The following is a 19459-nucleotide window of genomic DNA, read 5'->3' as shown; positions in this document are numbered from 1 at the left end:
ACAAGAGACATCAACCAAGAGAGAGAGAGCGGGAGAGAGAGAGCAGTGCTTCATCCATCTTATGTGGGTATGGAGCTTCATGGCTGGCACTCTATCCATCAGTGAGCGCAACATTAACTCTCTGGATCAGAACCAACATCCCCAGATCTCCTTCCATCTCTCTTCCCCTCCCCTCACTCTGCTTCATAGTCACACACACATGCGCTATTACTATTCCACTAACATCTATCTAAAAAAAAAAAACTCAGCATCCACCTCATCTCTCTACCTTCCTCTCACACACACATCACAAAAATCCTTTTGTTTTGTGAATGCGACCCAAAATCTCTCCCTGGGTTGAATATCAGAGGCGTTTTGATTTCGCGTGGCTGCTGGAGCGTCTCTCTCTTCTCCGTCCCTACACAGCGTCAGCACCTGAGCGGCCGCAACCTCCTCGGCCCCTCTGATGTTGAGCTTGTCTCCATTCACCTCCTCTTTTCTCCTCTCCAGATCACCTCTCCTCTGAGCTGCCTGATCTGCTCCTCTCTTTGTCTCTCTCCCAGTTGGTGTTAATAATTTAACTACTGAGCTGCTGCAGAGCTGGCTCCCGTCCAGCCTTCAGATTGGCACTGTCTGTCTATTTATGACAGTGTGTGGCAGCGCACATGTGTGGGATGTGCTAGAGAGAGAGAGAGGAGGCCTGTGTCTGTGTGTGAGTGTGTGTGTGAGTGTGTTGGTGTGGACGTGCATGTGTTTCCCTATTAGGCCTCAGCCAATAGCAAATTAGCCTCCAAAGCTGCATGAATGTTGCCTGAATTAAAGTTAGATTCTTCTTTCAGGTTTCTCACTGTAGACCTGGATTTAACCTATTTAACTTACTATTAACACATAGTGTGATTTTTATTAGTGTGCTGAGACAGACACTTACAACAGCCAATCAGATGATGTCTTTAAAAAATAACTGGCCTAATTATGTTTAATGTGACCTATATTCAGGTGTTTATTTAACTGCAAGGAAAACGATTATTTAATATACTGCTAATGTGAATTATTGTAAATGTTCTAATAATGATTACATAATTTTAAATTTATTTCTACTGTGTCCTCTTCAAGCTGCCAGCTAAAGAAGAATGAGGGATTTAATAAAGAAGCAGCACTGAGATGTGCAATAAAAGGGTAATAACTGCAGGAATGCATTAAAATAAGATCAACAAATTCCCCGTAATTCACGGATTTTTTATATATAAAACAAATAATATTTTTTTTTTCAAATAATTTATTTGTTGGTGCAATTTGCTTGTGATTTCCTGGGGTTTAAAAAGGCCTGTTTAAATTCAAAGCACACAGGAAACCCACAAAACAACAACCACCTGAAAAACACTACAGATTCAGCTGATCTGCAAAAACAAGAGGTGACATTTCTGTAGCAAGTGTGTGACATGGTGTGAATCTCTGTGCCTCCTCCTACACCTCTCACCCTCCCACAGTCCTGCCCACCAGAGATGTCTGCTAGGAAAAATCAGTGCGAGCAGCTCACGACACTCATTTATTCATCACTCATTGTAAACTTGACTGAGTTTATTCTTTCTTATTTGCTCGTACGCTTTTATTTTGACAGAAACTAATGACGGCTGTTTCCGTGTTTTGTTTGTGACCAGGGGTCTAAAGTCTAAAAATACCTGTTCACTGATAAGACGGATGCCGTGTAGTGGCCTTCGCTGGGATCCGTAGTAAACAGACATATGCGAGGCTGCCCACCGCTCCACCTGATCTAAATTTGATATCTCATAAGGGCCTTTCACACTTACTGGAAAACATAAACACACAATGAATGAGTGCCTGCGTGCGTACACAACCTGCACTGTCATTAATTTCAGAGATGGAGGGAGGTCACTGTACCAGACGGTGTTTGTGTGTCTGTGTGCAAGCATGTGTGCAGGCTGCATGGCACTGTGTGTGTGTGTAGGGGGGGCGCACGCATGTTTCTGTTCTCTGTCGCACACACACACACACACACACGCACACGCACGCACACACACACACACACACACACACACACACACACACACACACACACACACACACACACACACACACACACACACACACGCACCAGCGTTGACAGGTGGCTGTGGTAAAGAGGTGGTCCCTGAGCTGGGGTCTGCCTGTCTCTGGCTGAGAAAGAGAGGAATAAAAAGCTCCCAGCAGCTGTCGCCCTAATTCCTCTAACACGGTGCTTGTGCTCTGATTAGAAAACAGATCTGGCCTCTAATTTACTCCTGACACCAACTAATGCTCTATATCTCAATCGCTCTGTCCCTGCTCTCCACTGGCCTGCCTGGCTGGACACACTCAAGCCAGTGGCTCCATAAGCTAAAGCATAATCAGATATGAAAGTGCAAACAGACCGAGACTGGAGAGCGTGAGTGAGGGGACGTGGAGGACTCCTCTGCTGTCACGCTCAGACACCGCGGCATCCTGGTGTGACCGCAGAATCAGCTGTGTGTCAATGTGCCACCAGATGAATCTAGATTGGAAAGAATTTGAGAAATGAATCAATAAAAATACTTTTTTTTCAATTTTTAATTGAGTTATGTCTGTGTGGGAACCTCAAAACGGTGCACGGTTGTCACAAACACAAATTATTTTAGAGATTTGAAAATAAATAAATAATCCACTCATCAGAAACAAAAGTTAGCAAAATCTTTAATTTAATTTTTTTTAATTTTTGTTTATTACTTTTAATATGTTTAATTTGTTTGACGCATTTGTTTTTATCTTTTAATTGTTATAGTGGAACAAAAGCTAAAAAGAACATGTGACATGTACATTACATCACAGCACGCACAAGGCAAAGTGCATAAAATACATGAAATGGTTTAAGTAACTTAGTCCAGAGTGACTGGAAACGCAAAGTTGCAAAAGAAAGCGCTTGAGTGCATGACTGAGGGGACGTGCGCGTGCGCGGCTTGTCACTTTTGGTCTGAGCGGAGGAGGAGAGGCCGGCTGGGTGCCGTGACGGGGTTGGCCCAGCAGGGGGCAGAGGTGTGATGCAGGCAGTGGGAGGTGACAGCTCGGTGTCACACTGCACACAGGGTGTCACCTCACCAGGCTGGAGGAGAGAGAGAGAGAGAGAGAGTGTAAGTGGACAAAAGTCTCATCCTTGTTTGTCTTGAGAGGATTTCAGAGGACTGAGACCGTGTGTGGTGTGTTCTAGCAGTGTTGGAAGGTAAAGACTTGGTTTGAGGGTGAATCCCTGTGAAAATACTCCTGGTGCTTTGCAAGACTCTTTGTGTTGGTGGCTGTGTTGTGTGAGCGCGGGGCTTTTTATTTCCTCTTTCTTCTCCCTCTGTCCCCTCTATCTGTCTCCAGGGACTCACTTGGCATCTCTCCCTACTCTTAATTCTCGCTCTGCAAACTGCTGCTGTCTGAACACAAGCTGGCGGCACGCGCGCGCGCGCGCGCGCACACGCGTTCATGCTTTCACAGACGCGCCGGCGCGCACCTCCTCAAACGCGACGCCCACATGTTCACCTCGCGTCCAGCCGAAACGCATCGCGCACGTTTTCCCTCTCTCACATCACTGTCATGTGAAAAGTTGAAGGGGATTTTCAGGAACACGCGCGAGGGGCAGCGATGACACGGTGATACACACACACGCGCACGCGGAGGCTCCCAGGAATCCGCACACTCACATTTCATCACAGGAGCTACAGACACAGAGATGTCTTCCCAGCGATTCAAACCCAGGATGAAAGAAAACACAAACACACACAATGAGCCTTTAAGAGCCTTTTTTGTTTGTTTTGATATCTCCTTTGCTGCTCCTCTGGTTTCAAATCGGCAAAATAACGCACCCCTACACATTTCTCAAGGAGACGCGCGCGCGCTGACAGGCAGACGAGCCAAACTTCAAAAGCAAGAAATAAATTAATTAAAGGCAAGTCTACCAGGGATGAATAAATAAGAGGAGGGGAGCGGGAGATGCAAACAGGAAGGAGAGACGCGGCAGTGCAGGAGGAAGCAGAGAGGGCGATGCTGCGGTTTCTAGGAAGAGGCTGGAGGTGCCGTGTGTCACGCGCCACCTCGTTCCACTTAACCTGGCGCGACGCAAAGACGGAAACGCCCTCCGCAGACCGATATCTGCGTGGAACCCGTGCGTGGCGCGCGCTCCAGGTGGAAGGCGCCTGCGAGACGCAGCGTGAGGCCGAGAGACTCGCTCGCCTTGTGAGTTGCCTACACTGTCTTTTTTTTTGTAATTATTTGGAGAAGGGTGCGAGTGTGAACGCGAAAAATGCAAATGAAACGGTTATTATTGCATTGCTCATCAAGCAGCGCGGAACAGACATTAATAGGCTGATGAATATGCATGTGAATTTGTTAATTAAGTTAATTATTCTGCTGAAAATGCATTCGTCTTCCAAGGACATCTTCCCCAGGATTCCAACCTGCTCCACTCATTAGTCATGCGATATTTTACACTGGGCACTGGGACAAGAGCTCAGGGAGGGGGGGGGGGGGGTTACAGGGTTGGTATGTATACAATTTAAGGGCTTCAAGTCCACTTAAGAACAGCAGTAAGATCCTGAAGGCGACGCATGATAGTGTTGTAATAAAGTCTAAGCATTCATCAAATCTTCAAATCTGAAGGGTCAGTGAAAGACAAAGCCCTCGGTCCCCGGCTCAGTTACAGTAGGGTGTTCACGCCAGCAGTGGCCAGACGTTCGCTCCGTTGCTGCTTTCCTCTTTCCTCTCCAGTAATTCCCCCTCTTTGCTGCTTTTCCTCTAATTGCTTATTAAAACCCTCTTAAATGAACTTTTTGTGCCAACTTTCCAACACATTAATTAATTGTTGTAGCCAATTAAGTGTCGCTGCGCAAATGAGCTTCAGCACAAATGGTCCTGCAGGGCCCGTCCACCCCCCCCCCCTCCTCACCCCCCCCCCCCCTCATCACCACCCTCCCCCTCATCCTCCTCCACCACCCGCGCTCGCTGCTTTCCCAGCAGCCCCTCTGCCCTTAAAGCGGCAGCACCCAGACGTAGAGAGAGAGACAGTAATCTTGCCTTGTTCATGAAGTTCTTTGAATGGATGCAGTAATTAGATGCAGTAGTACTTTGGTTTGCCCCTCCGTGGAGGTCACTGTGGAAAAGGTCAGATTTTAAAGAGTCTATTTTCTCCTTGTGAAGAGGTTTTATAGTTGCTAACACTCACTGTGGGATGAACTGACACCACGGTGGTGTGTTGTGGTTGTCGCGGCCCAGCCCTGGTGACTGTATGTAACATCAGCGCACGTCTGAATCATCTGGCCGATTCAACAGCCTCCTAAAAACTCTGCGGTTGGTGTCACTGCAGCTGATCCATCAAGAAATAACGAGTGCGTGCAACAGCAATTTCCCCACAAAACTATAAACCCAGAGGAAATGTAGATGGTGTTATGGTATCAATAAAGCAGCTACGGCAGCAGTAAAGCATACATCACTGCTCGGATGAAGTCCATCAATTTCTGAAATATCACATAAATAAAAGCGCAGCCATAAACTAAATGACTGACATTAAATTTGGTTTGATATAAGACAAAGGAGGAAGCTGATGAAGACAGCGTAATTTACTGAACCACCCAGGATGCATTCACAATTAATTTTTTTATGGCGTTCAGCTATATGAGTGAACGGGTGTAAAAATGCCGGCAAAAAAAATCAGGATTTAGTAAAAATTAACAGCCTCAGTTATCAAACTCAACATCAAACCGCAGAGGCGACATCAGCCCCAGATTTACACTGTTCTGAAGACCACGCGCACGTATGTATGAACAGTATCACAGCTCCACTCAGGCCAAACTATCCAAAATATGAATTTAAATAATTTACTTCTTCCCTCGAGAGCCACTTGATGTTTGGCCTCTTGATTGTCCACTAGTCTCATCTGTTGCATCCCAGTTTCCTACAGCCAACTTAAAATGAGTCATATGAGCTGCATCCCTCATTGTTCCTTACAAACAGTTCAAACAAAGTGTGGTTAATAACCTTATTAAAACGGTGTCTAATATTTGCTTTATCAAAATTTAATGCTTAATCATTTCTGGCCTGAATCCTTACACGTCTTCAGAGGAAGGACAACAGGTCTCCAGATGCTGATACCTGTTAAGTATGATAGATGATGAATTTGCATTCTAATAGCCGGCTTTCACAGAGGCTCCGAAAACAGTAATTTAAAAAAAAAAAACTAATTTTATGAATAGAATTTGGCATGAACTGACTGAAACGGGCCGTCCATCAATTCAGTTTCCTGGAAGTCCATCAAAATGCAGGGAAGCGGCGGCATCCAAAATGGAGGCTCCACTTTGAATGCCGCCGCCACCGCTCCTCTCTGCCATGGCGGCTGCGTGCCTCAGACTGGCGGCGTGGCACATTTACGGGCATTCCCCATAAGGTGCCTTTCTGATTGATGGCACAGCCTCACACACCTCCCCTCCCTCCGCCGCTCCGGCCTGATTTATTCGTCTAGTCTCTGTGACTTGGCACTGGCAGTGCCCACTACTCTTCCTGTGGAAGCTCCCCGCGGGCACATTCACTATTATTTGGAGTCCCGATGGGTGAAAGCATCAGACAGAAATACACACACATACACGCACACAGCAGCAGCTCATCTCACTCACACTGGGCCTGTGCTAGAGGGCAGGTGAGCCTCCTACTGCCTCCACTCGGAAAGGATCTCTCACCCAGAGGGCTCAGCTGCTTGCTGGGCCAGAGGGGTAAGCGGCTCTGTAATCCTGCCAAGTGCGGAGCTGGTTTGGGAATGCGTGAGGCCAGTCCTAGCAGGCGCGCGCGCGCACACACACACACACACACACACACACACACACACACACACACACACACACACGCACACACACACACACACACACACACACACACACACACACACGCTCTCTCTGCATATGACACTGCGGCTTTTTGTCTTTGCCAATCTGTAGTTTATGATCCTTGTCTGCCTGTCAGGATCTTCATAAAGAGATCAACTTAAGTGATGAGAGCATTAACACATAAATAAGAGCGATGCTGAGGGACCACTTCATATCACTGTCGGACTTGCACATTAAACATTTTACTGTTCACAGTAAAAATTAAAATGAACTTAATATATATCTGCCCAACTATGATAAGTAACAAAAAGATATGTTCATAAATTCATTCCATTTAACTTTTGAGATTGTTCTAACTTCTGACTAAGATGATATTTCACTTAATCACGCTTCTATAAATACTGGTCGACCTTGTTTGAAACACCTGGACTCCATCCTATTACATAAAACTAAGCTTTCATTAATTAATAGATGAAACAAAACAAACAGTAATCAGTTCAAAGAATGATTTCCTACTTCAGTCAGGCTTTGCGAAGGCCTGAGGACTTGCTGCAGTCTGAGACGCAGTATGAGTGACTGTCTACCATCTAGTGGCCGATGTGCAGAGAAACGTTCAAAAAGTCCAGGAGAGATGCTTCAGCTGGTCGCATGACTTCCTTTAATGAACTAAACCAAAGAAAAACACATATTACAAATATTTTTTTCTTTTTACAGACACAATAAATCATTTCCTTCTCCTTTATTCTTCCAAAAAAAAAAACATGGACCATAGTTTTTTTTTCATGTTTCATTTTCTTTATGTAGAAAATAACTGCACCGAAAAAGAAAAAGCTTTTGTTTCACACGTTGGCAGGGAGGCGATGAGCAGATATATATCAGACGGGGCTGAGAGGAAAAAGCTGGAAACGCTGTGAATGCTTGGAGCTTTAAACCTCATCTAGTGTCATTTGAAGCAGCTGAATATGCACCAGTCAGGTACAACGTTAAAGGCTTGCATTACGGTTGTGGCTGATCAGAGCAATGTTTTAACTCATTTTTGAGACTAGAGAGAGCAGTACAGTCTTAGGCTTGTTACAACATGTATGTTTACTGAACGTGAAGGACGGAAATGATAATAGGTGGAATTTATCCTGACACAGACTTTGGCCAAAATGAAAAATTTAATGAAAATAAAATATGGTCCTGCAGATGTACACGGTTGTAGGTGCCACCCCAAAGCATAACGCCCCGACCAGGACAGAATCATTCAGGCGTTACTGGGTCATTAAGGAGCCACGGGCTGAAAGCAGAGCAGCTAGGCAGCAGATGAGCTTCAGCGGGAAGCTCGGAGTCCTCCAGTGTTCTTTTCCTGGTGATCCACGCATTCAAATCTACCCACGTACAGTATCTGAGGCTCAGCTCGTCGCAGAGCGGAGGACAATGACCAAACCAGAGTCTGGTTCCAACGTGGGCACTGCTGTGGGCTTGACAACCGCTCGTTTCGGGTGAAACTGGAAACCAGGACTACTTTGAAAGCTGAGCGCGAGCTCAGTTTTGGAAGCTTAACTTGATTCAAGTCAAGATCTTCAGCACGGAAGCAAATAGCAAAAGGGACTGCAGTGGTTACGGTCACTACTTGGTTGTTTAAGGTCAGACTATAACAGGGCAGGGATGGTATTAATCACACCTGAAACCTCTTCCTTAAACATTCATCATCAGAAGATTTGATTCAGCTTTCACTACCTGGTCATGGTCCGGTGAGTCATAATGTGTGTCCTGCCTTTCCCTTCAGGCCAGAATTGCTGGCACCAGCCCAAGGTATCCAGGCCCATCTCACCAGGGGACTGAAGATCAGCGGGCAGCTCCATGGGCAAAGCGGAGGTCCTGGTCCTTCGGGAACTGTGCCGTGGTGCTAGAAGCAGCAGTCACCAGTCCTGCCGGGGACTCAGCTGCAGCTGAAGGTTTAGGTGAGGAGTCTGCGACCCAGGGAGGCGGGGGCTGTCCCTGGGATGGAGCATCTACAGCCGGAGAGGGGGTCTTGCTGGGCTGGGAAGCCCCAGCATCCGAGTCCTGCTGAGAGATGAGCTGGAGCAAGGCAGCTGCCACGGCGGGGCTGATGTCCTGACTGGGTTGGGTTTCTGACCCAGCCAGCAGCGTGGCAGATGGAGGTGGACCGGGTGGAGAGGGTGGACGTTGCTCACTAGATGGAGGCACCTGGTTGGCCCCAAGCTGTTTCCTTTTTGATGCTGCACCATCTGAAAAGGCCAGAGAGAAAACAGAATTAGGCATCAAGGTGAAAAGGACACATTTACATGGATATTTAGATTAACCCTCAACCTTATTTGTCTAGTTTGAGGTTACACAATCTTTATATTCCTACCTTCACCACAAGAGGGAGGGCAGAGCACTCTGTGCTTAGGTACATGAACCATATTCAATACCCAAATGCATTTAAAGAACTTTTTAAACTAGTACTTGACTGAACTACTGATGCAGCCTTAACTGTGTGAAGTTTGTCACTGTCCATGCAAATACATTATATTCCATAAATGTCAGTGCTTAAATTGGAACAATAAGGTATTTTAAAGCCACTAGTTATGTTTAGTAAATGCATTAAAGCAGCTACATGTTTGTTTGTTTTTTACTGTAAAGATGCAAAACTTCACCAGCAAGTAAATGCACTGTTGTATCCGCACATATTTGACTCCCCTGCAAAAACAAAAAAGAAAAAAAAAAGAAAAATGTGGGAACATGATGCACAGCTGGATGAACAAGAGTGATTTATGTGGATGTTTCTGTTTTTTAAAGGGCAAAAACATCACTAAACCAGATGTTATTGAGCAAACTACCAGAATTTAAAGTGAATCAAGGCTGTAAAGGTTTCAGAGGGAAAAAAAAACAACTAAAAAAACAGGACGGTTAATATCCCAGTGCCAGTATGAATCAACCCCTTTATTTTTCTTACTGATCACATTTGCGCTAACACCTAGGTCAGAGTAAACAGTTAAAACTGAAAAAAAGTGACAAACCAAAGTTGAAAATAACACATGCAGGTGAGGTCTAAAGATTCATTTATTTCCACTTGATAATTTATTAGACGTGTTTCATAAAAAGGCTGACATTACAGACTGCTTAGAGCAACATCGCTTCCAGTGAAGAATCCATGAAACCTTTATAATGAAAATGAAGTGAGGGAGGAAAAAACATGTGGAAGTGAGACAGATACAGAAGTCGAGAGACTGTGGCAAAAGAACAAGAAGTGGGAGACACGTGGAAGGAACAATACAGTGTGTACGTTTCACTTCTGGTTTATAGTGGACACCAGTAAGAGACGTCCTCGTGTGCCAGACCTTTACCTGGTTACCAGGGTCACACCAAAGACAAGCGCTGGACTTTTTGTCAGGTTCCTAACTTTTTTTGCAGACGGTCAAAGGTGAAACTGAGGTTTTAGGAATGTCAGGGACAAAAGCAGGAGGAGGAGAAATATGAAAGCTCTATCAGCCCAATTTATTTGGTTACGTTTTCATTTTGCTGATTTTAATCAGGTAGTCTATAATGTAAGGACTTCATACAATATATGTGACATGAGTATTAAACCTCATTCAGCAGGGATTTGTTCTCTGCCCTGCTCTCCTCACACCAGTGATCTCCACCTGGTTCCCCTTCTCCTTTCTACCAACACACTAAAGACTAAACCCAGACTTGCCCTTTTGATCAGTAGTAGAGGCAGATGAACCGCGCGTTAGGGCCTCGTCTGACTGGACGCCATTGCTCTCGTCACCTTGCTCCTCAGTTTGAGTCTTGATAATGTGGCCCAAAATGAGAGCGAGCAGGTTCGCCTGGTCGTCTTGGCTGAGCGGCGGTTCTCCGGACGTTGGCGAGGGCTCCTGGACTTCAGGTGGCGGCTCTGGAGGCTGAGACCTGGCACCAGAATGGCTTGGGTCCTCTGAAGCCCCCTGGTGGTCAGAGGCCTCACTGAGGGCAGACAATGTCTGAATAAGAGTCTCTGGGTTGGAGACATTGAGGAGCTGGGTCACCTGAGGCAGACTGAGATCTCCCTGTCCCTGTAGGAGGTTCAACAGTACTGCCAGCTCAGTCTGGTTCAGCTGCTCTGCAGCTGCTCCCAGGCCTAAACACAAATAGACATAGACAATATTAAAAAACAAAAACCAGGTCTGTCTGCTTTTCTACTGTATGATCTAAATTACTCTTCACTCAGCAGAGCAGCTGAATAAAAGAAAACCACATGACCCACATGATGCAGACAAGACATGAAATAATGCTAACAGAATTTATTGTTAGAATAGAATTTATTAAGTTTTTCCACTTAAGCAGAAAAAAATATTATATTAAATATAAAGCATATCTGAGCAGGTTTCTGATGGAATAATAAAAGAATAAGGAAGATAAAGAATACTTGAGAGGTGGGTGTTAACCCAACAACTCACTCTCCAAGTTGGCTGTGGCGGGTGGCTTTCCTGGTGGAGGTGGCGGGGCAGCCGGACTGCTTTGTGACCGACTGTTCTCCCCACTAGAGGTTCCTGTCGCATCTTTACGGGGCACTTTGGGCACAGGCACGTCTTCAGGCACCCCACTCTGACGTGCCCTGCGTCTCTTCTTACTCCACAACTCGTGGCAGTCCTGATGGTGAGGAAGGCTGGAGGAAGAATGGGTGGACACAATTTAAAATGTACCTTTATACCGTTCATAATCAAGCTACACTGTAGAAAACACAAGACATGGTGAGGTGTGCAATAGGCAAGGTTCTATACCACCTTCAATAAACCTGGGAGAAATGTGATCTATATCTGAAAGGATATAGTTGAAAGCGAGCTAGAATTTCATCTGCATGTACTCTATTAGAAAATCAAAACAAGTTTTTAAAGTGGAAAAAGACGCCATGAGCTACTGACTCCGGTGGTGGCATCCTGCTGGGCTCCACGTTACACAGAAAGTCACTGTTGAGAGCCTGCTCCGATGTGCATCGACGTGCAGGGTCGAGGGTCAGCATACGGTCCAGCAAGTCTAGAGCTACAGTAGGTAAACTATGCAGAAGAAGAGAAATATGTCACATGTAGAAAGAGACAATAAGTAAATCGATGCTACTCTGGGGGAGGTCCAGCATGGCCACGTACAAGGCAAATTCCTCCCTCAGGCGTCTTCTATACTGTTTCTTGGGTTTCATGGTGTTAAAAAGGGGAAGTCTAATGACATCAGGCCAGGCTGCAGGACATGGGCTTCCACACAAACGGCTGAAAAAGAATACACAGACGTGTAGTAAGTGGTCAATTAATAAAAACTAGCATCTTAGAAGTGTTCAGAGATAGGCAGCGTACCTAATGAGCTCCAGCTGTAAAAGTTCCTGGTTAGCTTGAAAGATGGGCTTCTTCGTAAAGAGCTCTCCCAGAATACACCTGTGGCATGACAAGGAACAGGTGGAGGTAGTTAGAGACATCCACTGTCAGGAGTGAAAGTCAATTTTGCCATTTCAAAATGTAAATACCTGACGTTTGTAGACATAAACAAAGTAATGCACACAAATAAAAGATGAGTTTAGAAATGTAGAGACCTGGCAGGGCAGCACGCGTAAAATGGAAATTAACTATCTCCCACCTGAGCGGTATTTAGCTCTTGATGCCCACAGAGGCTCAGACATCCACTTAAAGGCTGCCAATAGATTTACTTATAGCGCAGAAAAGACACACTTCCAACATGGAAGTATGCAAAATGCTTTTTTTTATTGACAAAGAAATTGTGAAAGAAAGATAAATGTGCTGGCATGACAATGCCTTACTCACCCGCAGCTCCAAACATCAATGGCTGGAGAGTACCTTTCCTCTCCCAGCAGGAGTTCAGGGGGGCGGTACCATAGTGTGATTACTTTATTAGTGTACGGTCGGCTGCAGGCAGAGGAAGAGAGAAGGTGAGACTGAGCCTACTTTACAAAGCAGCTATAGGCTACCGTGCTCGAGCAGTGATGGACAGTCAGCGCCACCTAGTGGTGGGTTCAAGTCAAAGTATTTTATAACAATTACCCCTATATGAATAATAAACAAATGTAGCCATAATTAAATGCAATCAAAACATCACACAGATTCAAGCACATGATGTATTACTTCTGTTCCTGCAGGCAGTTGTTTATCATTACAGAGAGAGGAAACAAAATCAATGTCCCATATGTATATAAACACTCGCCGTTCTAGGAGCCTGAAACCTATAAATCTGAAGCTACTGATAAATTTATAAGGAACACACTGTATGTAGTCCTCATAACTATATGCAAACATCCAGGCATGAAAACATATTTGACGCAATTTCAGTAACACGTCAGATCAGTAGCAGCAGTATGTGTGTAGCATTAACACTTATTAAACCCCTGCTCTTTCTTTAAAACATATTCACAAAGATGACGGACACTCTTACCTTTCCTCTGAATTGTAAAGCCGGGCCAAGCCAAAGTCAGCCAGTTTGATCTGTCCTCTGAACAATGACACAGATGAACAATTAGTTATTAGGTGAAACATCTCAGAGCAAGAGGAAAACACGCTCATTTCTTAGACATAAAATGTCTAAGAAATCACTGCACTTGTTTCTGCAGTTTTTCTAGAACTGTAAGCACCTTTACTGGTGGTGTATACTGAGCCTTTGATAGAATAGTTACACTGTTTAGTAGCTGCAGCTACATTTAGGTTATCAATGCATAATCCTGCCTTACACATAACGGTTAGTGTCACTCCGAAATTATATGCATACTAAAAATGCCGACCCCATCAAGATGAACCTAACAATTATTTGTTCTCTATATTATGTCTGTGTTTTGTGTTCCTTACCGGTTGTTGAGCAGGATGTTGGAGCATTTGATGTCTCTGTGCAGGAAGTTGTTTTTGTGGCAGTAGTCCAGGCCTTCCATCAGCTGGCGCATGAAGCTGCGGATGTGCTCGTGAGAAAACTGGACCAGGCCAGACTCCAGCAAGCCCATCAGGTCATGGTCCATGTACTCAAAGACCAGGTAGAACGCACCTAAAGAAATAAATCAGAAGACACATGTTCAGAAGCCTGAAACACAATTTAACAAACATTATTTTTACATCTCTCTTGCCTTTTCTGTTACAGTAGTTTACTCTTACATGTTTTAAACCCCACTAGCAGAAGAGTTCAAATCAGGATTTTCTGGTTTACATTCAGAAGTGCTTTAGGTGAAGTTTTTTTATGATATATTTTTTTAACATATAAAATTAGTGTATTAACCTTGTGTTGTTAGTTTTATACTCAATTGTTTAATTACACAATTTCTAAGTTGAAGAAATTACAATTGTCACAGTTTTAGTTACAACTTTGACACCTGATATACAATACAATTATCAAAGCGTGTACACAGGTCTACTATGTGACAGCCTTACCTTTATCCTTTTTAAAGTCAAGTGCATCTTGCTTGTCAGTGACGATCTCCTTCATGTTGACAACACTGCGATGTTTGAGCTGCCGCAGGATCTTGATCTCTCGGATGGCTGTGATGGGGAACCCCTCCTTTTCATTGTCTAAACGCACTTTCTTCAGAGCCACTAGTTCACCTGACAAGGTTAAAGGGAGCATGTAGGGAGCCAAATAAATTAATTATCCTCAGTCCATTGACACAAATGCTAGTAAATAATAGAGACAGGTGTCTACATATCATGTCCTTACCGGTGTCCTTGTCCTTGGCCTTGTACACTTGTCCATATGTGCCTTCTCCTATGATGCCAATTATGTCAAACTTATCTACACAGCGTTTGCCCCAGTCACTCTGAGTATGTTTGCGCTCACCGTAGCGTGGGCAGCAAATCCTGGGAACCGTGAAAAATGGACATACATTACACTGAAGTTTCTGACAAGAAAACGAAGACATAGGTAAGTAAGAAAGAAAACTGACTTTGGTCTCTTTTTAAGGGCTGGTTGAGGAAGTGGGGGAGCCTGTCGAACGGGGGACTGGGGGGGTGATGAGTCTGCTCCATGTAGGGTGGGTGGTAAAGGAAGGTCGATGAGTGATGGCCGGCTGCGAACTTCCTTGTCCTTTCTTGAGAGCCTCTGGGGAGGGGTGGACTTCTTTGGGCTGAAAAACCATGGACTCCTTCAATTCTCACAATCTATTTTTGTCATACATGAGCTGAGATAGCGAAGGCCACAACCACACAAGTATGAATGTGAACTCTTTGATTCTCACCTGTCCTGAGTGTTTCCAAGCAGTGCAGGTGGTAAAGGCAGGGGGGGCAGAGTGGACGTCTTGTGGATTGTAGTCTGACAAACGGGGCTTCGTGCAGGAACGGCAGCTGGAGACTTTGCATGGGATGTGGTAGAAGGTATTGGAGGCTGAGCACATTCTGTCTGAGGCGCCGGTGGAACCTGGCTGGCTGAACTAGGCGGCGGTGCAGGAGGAGAAGGCTGAGAAGGTGCAGGTGAGGTGGTGGAAGAAGCCAGAGCAGGTGCAATAGCTTGATCTTCCACAGGAGGTGCTTCCTGTGTTAACTGTGTGGGTGGTGGGGGCTGAGGTTCTGGTGGTGCTGCTGCTGCCTCCTCTGGCTGTGGAGCCTCAGCTTTAGCAGGTCGTGCCGAGGCGGGGCCGGCAGGTTTTCGTACTGAAGGAAGAGGGGAAGCGCCGCCACTCGTGGCGCGGGCAGCCGCCTCCGCCGCCAGGCGTTCCTTTTTCCTGCGGGTCAACTCTGCTCCCAGACTGGAGTTCAGCGGCAGGCGGGTGGAAGGGGGGGAGCGGCTAGTTGGCCTGCTGCTGTGGGAGCTGCCACCTACTGCCCCAGAGGAACTAAGCCTTTTACTACGGGAGCGTGACGAGGAGCGACGAGATGAATACTGCAGAGGGGAGCGACTCCTAGAGCGACCTGAGCGTCTGTAGAAAAAAATATGTATAAAAACGAAATTATATAGTGCCATACAAACTTTAGCTTCTATTACAACTTAAAGATAATGGGCTAAAATTCATAAGAGGTCAAGCAAAAATAACCAGGTCTAGCAACCTTTTATCAAAAGGTAAAATAACTTAATATAATGACAAAAAATGTGGACCTTTTGATTTGAAAAGTGAAAAAATAAAATGAGCCAACAGACAAAAGTTTAAGACTTACAAGTAAACATTTTCAGGTTTAGTGAACAAAAGTCATTATCTTAAGCCACTATTATTCTCAAAATATAACAAGCAGAACTTTGACTGTCAAGACAAGTTAATTAGAGTATTTAGACCGGACTGAAGTCATTTTCTATTGTCTGGGGGCTCTATTATTGTGCTGGTACTAAACATGCTTTATCCACCTTGTAATTTTTTAGCTCAACCAACCCAGGTCCATGTTTATACTCTGAACTTGCTTTAAAGAATTTGTAACTACATTGTTTATAATGCAAAGACTGGTTATGATCAAATAAAGGGGAAAGACCAGCGCTGCTCTGTCCTGCATCACTCAACATGACCCAGGATCAGTGTATACTGACAAACAAACCATAAAATGTCTGTCAACTGCAGTAAATACCTGGAGGAAAGAAAAAATTCAACAGGTGTGCAAACCTTTAAAGCTACAAGTTTGTTTTTTCATTATCTAGCCACTTTGTAGTAACATGAACGAAAAAAAGTGAAGCAACATGATCGGTTCCTGAGCAAACACTCAACATGGCCTCCGACACTCTCTGACATGTGCCTGTGTGCATGTGAGCGACGTACAGACCTGGAGGAATGTACTCACCGAGACATGGGGCTGGTGCTGGACGACCTCCGAGCGCCGTAAGGACTCATGGAGCGCTTCCTGCCTGGGTAGGGGCTGCTGTCCCTCTCGTAGCTGGAAGACCGGTGTCTGCCGCCGTAGGGGCTGTCGGACCTCTGCCTGGTGCGGTGGGACATGTCCCCGTAGGGACTGGGGCTCTGCTGGGGCGCCCTCCGCCTGCTGTAGGACTCATCCCCCTGCTGCCCGTACCCGCTGCCCAGTGGACTCTCACTGCCAGCCCCTCTTCTGGGACTCGGCGACAGGGCAGAGCTAGTACCCTTCCTGCGGGGGCTACCCCGCACCGAAGACTTGCCCTTGGGGCTGGACTTGTGGCTCTTGGAGGACTTGCGATGGGTCCTGTCCGTCCGGATCCTTTGGGTCGAGCTGTGGCCGGCCTCTCCGCGGACTTCCCTCCGCTGCTGCCGGTCTTTGCGGGACTTCCCTGAGCGCCCGCTCTCTTTACTGCGAGACGAGGACGTGGAGGAAGTGGTGCTGCCTACACTGGCCGCGGGTTGGCCCTGGGAGAGCATCAGCTCCCCGCGTTTCAGGTCTCCTTCTGACTGAATGTGGCGTTTGGACGAGGAGCCTGAGGAGGCAGCCTTCTCCTTGCTCCTTCCAGGAACCCCCTTCTCCCGGTCCTTGCTGCTCTTTTTCTTGTACCCACGTTCCCCATTCCCGGAGTCTCTAACTTTATTAGGGTCCTTCGATTTTTTTCGAGAGTGCCTGTGCCCCCGACTCTCTCCACCGCCAGCTTCTCTGCCAATGTCGTCCCTACCGTCTTCAGGTGAGGGCTCCAGGCGGTCCCCGACCCCCCTCTCGGAAGGCCTGGAAGACGGTGGGTCCGAGAACGTGTCCGAGTCGGAGCTGATGTCGTCGTACTCCACCAGAGGCTTCACCGGGTTGACACCAGGAGGCGCCGTATCGCCGAGGGTAAAATCGTCGGGTCCCTGTGCCGCCAAGAATTCCCGATTAAGTTTGTTCGACTTGTGTCGTTTGCGTTTTGAAGCCGACATTAGAGATTTCAACTGCACCTTGCCGCCTTTGCTCGTCATGTCGGAGGAGCGGGTCGGGGCCTGGGTCGGCACACCGCTGATGCTAGATTCCGGCTTCCTCTTGGTCCCATGGCGTCGGTCCGACCCAGGCATCACTCACGCCGGCGTCGGTACCTCTCCTGCGACTGGGCCTTGGTAGTCCAGGCAATTCATTCACAGGAGAACCGTTTCTACTCCAAATAGCAAAAAATAAGTGTTACTAAGCAAAACAGTCAGAGAAACACAAAAAATAAACAGTAGGCCGCTCACGTCCAGTCCTCCTCAGCGCTAATTCATTCCGCTGAGATCGCCGCCACAGTTCGTCAAAGCAGAAAAACACCGCGGTCGTTTTCCAGTTCTGTAGATCAGGAACCGAGAATTATTAAAAGAAGAAGATCCCAACCAAAGACCGGAGCACTGTGCTGTCGTCTCCGTTTCAATTTAGCTAGCACCGCTAGCTAATGCTCTGCTGACTCGTAAAAAAGAAAAAAGTCCCTTTGTGAAAGCTGTCCTTGTCCGGTGCCAAGTTAAGTAAAGGTGTTTTTCCACAAAATTACGGTTTTGGATTTCAGAAACAAGGAAACGTCTTCATTAAAAGACGCTCGTTTCTCCAACAAAATGAAAACTTGACCCGGTTGGTACTGTTTACATGTTCCCTTTAATGTTAGTTTTATCTTCTATAAACTCAATATTGAATAGAAATCATAATATTTTCGTGTGCAATAGATGTTCCAGTTTATTATCAATTGCTCTGGGAATCAACCAGGCCTATATTTAGGGCGATGCTAGTGGATTTAATATCATCCACAGCCCTATCTTAAGGAGACTACAAACGCCATTGTGGCTCCTGTGACTAGCAACTTCTGCGCACAGCCCACGGAATGAACCGGAAGCCGGAAAGCTGTCAATCTTTGGCGTGTCTTAGCGACGACCTATCACAAGAAAGAACCCGCCTTCCATAACCGTGATGGCGCAACAACCACCCGACGTACGCAAATAAAATATGCTGTAACTTATTAAATGTTTTTCAACAACAAATGTAAAGTGAATCACAAGTGTTAACTGTAATCAATTAACGCGGCGTGATTTGGTTGATTTAAAGGAAACTTCAAAAGGGGCGATGTTAACTTATTATCGCAAGGTTCACTTCCCATCAGGCAAAGCTGCCCTAGGGCCATATTCCAGACGTCCTATTTTCTACACACCTACAATCTGTCAGGAATGCTGTTGACTCCCCTTGTTTAATAGGAATGTCTTTGCACATCTGCACCAATGAACCATCAGCTGAACTAACCTCAACTAAAATAAGATGTTAGACATACATTATAAAAATATATTTTATAAATACAAGTGAAATTAATTAGAAAAATGTGCCATTAGTTCCTTCATTTCTATTGACATTTTTTTCAAATTGCAGAAGATGCAAAAATTAAATATTTTTGTTGTGACATCTGTCACCAGTGCAATTTCTCAATATTGGTTTCAGTTTGTCAAAGAATGTGATCATTTTGGGGAGTTGGACTAAATACTTTGTCTATTGTGTGTGGGTTTTACTATTAGATGTATGTAGTAATAATGCGGATGCCTGGTTGATGGTAATAAATGATTATAAAAATCTGTCTTCTAATTGAAATCTTTCTTCATTTGTATTTTACAAAATCAGCTGTTAAGTTGCATGCTACTAATAGAAATAAAAAGGTAAAATCATGTTTCAAGACTTATTGGAAAAATCCAATAAATCAGATAAACACGTTATGTCCTTTTTGGTTGAATAACTTTAACAAGGAGAACCATATTAATACAGAACAATAAAATATTAAAATGGTGAGGCTTCCGTTCAGTCGTGTGAAAAGCTGCTTGCTCATTT

General features: G+C 45.5%; 1 protein-coding gene and 1 long non-coding RNA gene across 5 annotated transcripts; one reads left to right on the top strand and one right to left on the bottom strand.

Annotated features, from left to right (window-relative positions):
• Nucleotides 1-213: 213 nt before the first annotated feature.
• Nucleotides 214-18549, bottom strand: cdk12 (cyclin-dependent kinase 12). 4 transcript variants are annotated; one of them, XR_008695294.1, is made up of 16 exons: nt 17863-18549; nt 16544-17783; nt 15022-15699; nt 14731-14910; nt 14505-14644; nt 14222-14392; nt 13652-13841; nt 13245-13301; nt 12620-12721; nt 12158-12235; nt 11957-12073; nt 11735-11866; nt 11270-11478; nt 10528-10950; nt 8565-9076; nt 214-3091 (listed from the first exon to the last, which is right to left on the bottom strand). XR_008695294.1 is itself a non-coding variant. In XM_041071742.2 (16 exons), exons 2-16 carry the CDS (start codon nt 17704-17706, stop codon nt 8673-8675), a joined length of 3960 nt encoding a protein of 1319 aa, XP_040927676.1. In that variant the 5' UTR covers nt 17707-17783; nt 17863-18549; the 3' UTR covers nt 7478-8672. The 4 variants fall into 4 exon arrangements, 2 of the variants coding, with proteins under 2 accessions (XP_040927676.1, XP_029014795.1); XR_008695293.1 differs by lacking the exon at nt 214-3091 and adding an exon at nt 7478-7508; XM_041071742.2 differs by lacking the exon at nt 214-3091 and having other exon boundaries at nt 7478-9076; nt 16544-17508; nt 17593-17783.
• On the top strand, nt 3932-10058 carry LOC129604442 (uncharacterized). The gene is made up of 2 exons (XR_008695295.1): nt 3932-4206; nt 8614-10058. It is a non-coding gene; the product is annotated as an uncharacterized LOC129604442 (long non-coding RNA).
• Nucleotides 18550-19459: the final 910 nt, after the last annotated feature.

Source organism: Betta splendens, chromosome 8, assembly GCF_900634795.4.
Source record: "Betta splendens chromosome 8, fBetSpl5.4, whole genome shotgun sequence".
Taxonomy (NCBI): Eukaryota; Metazoa; Chordata; class Actinopteri; order Anabantiformes; family Osphronemidae; genus Betta; species Betta splendens.
This window is presented reverse-complemented; position numbering and strand designations above follow the sequence as displayed.

Bases quoted from the DNA above. Each gene is read 5' to 3' on its own strand.
- cdk12 (XM_029158962.3), bottom strand. From the start codon at position 17,706: ATGCCTGGGTCGGACCGACGCCATGGGACCAAGAGGAAGCCGGAATCT. The intron at 13,302-13,651 runs GTAAGGAACACA...GTCATTGTTCAG, and splicing joins AACATCCTGCTCAACAACCG to AGGACAGATCAAACTGGCTG. The intron at 10,951-11,269 runs GTGAGTTGTTGG...ATTTGTGTTTAG, and splicing joins CGCCACAGCCAACTTGGAGA to GCCTGGGAGCAGCTGCAGAG.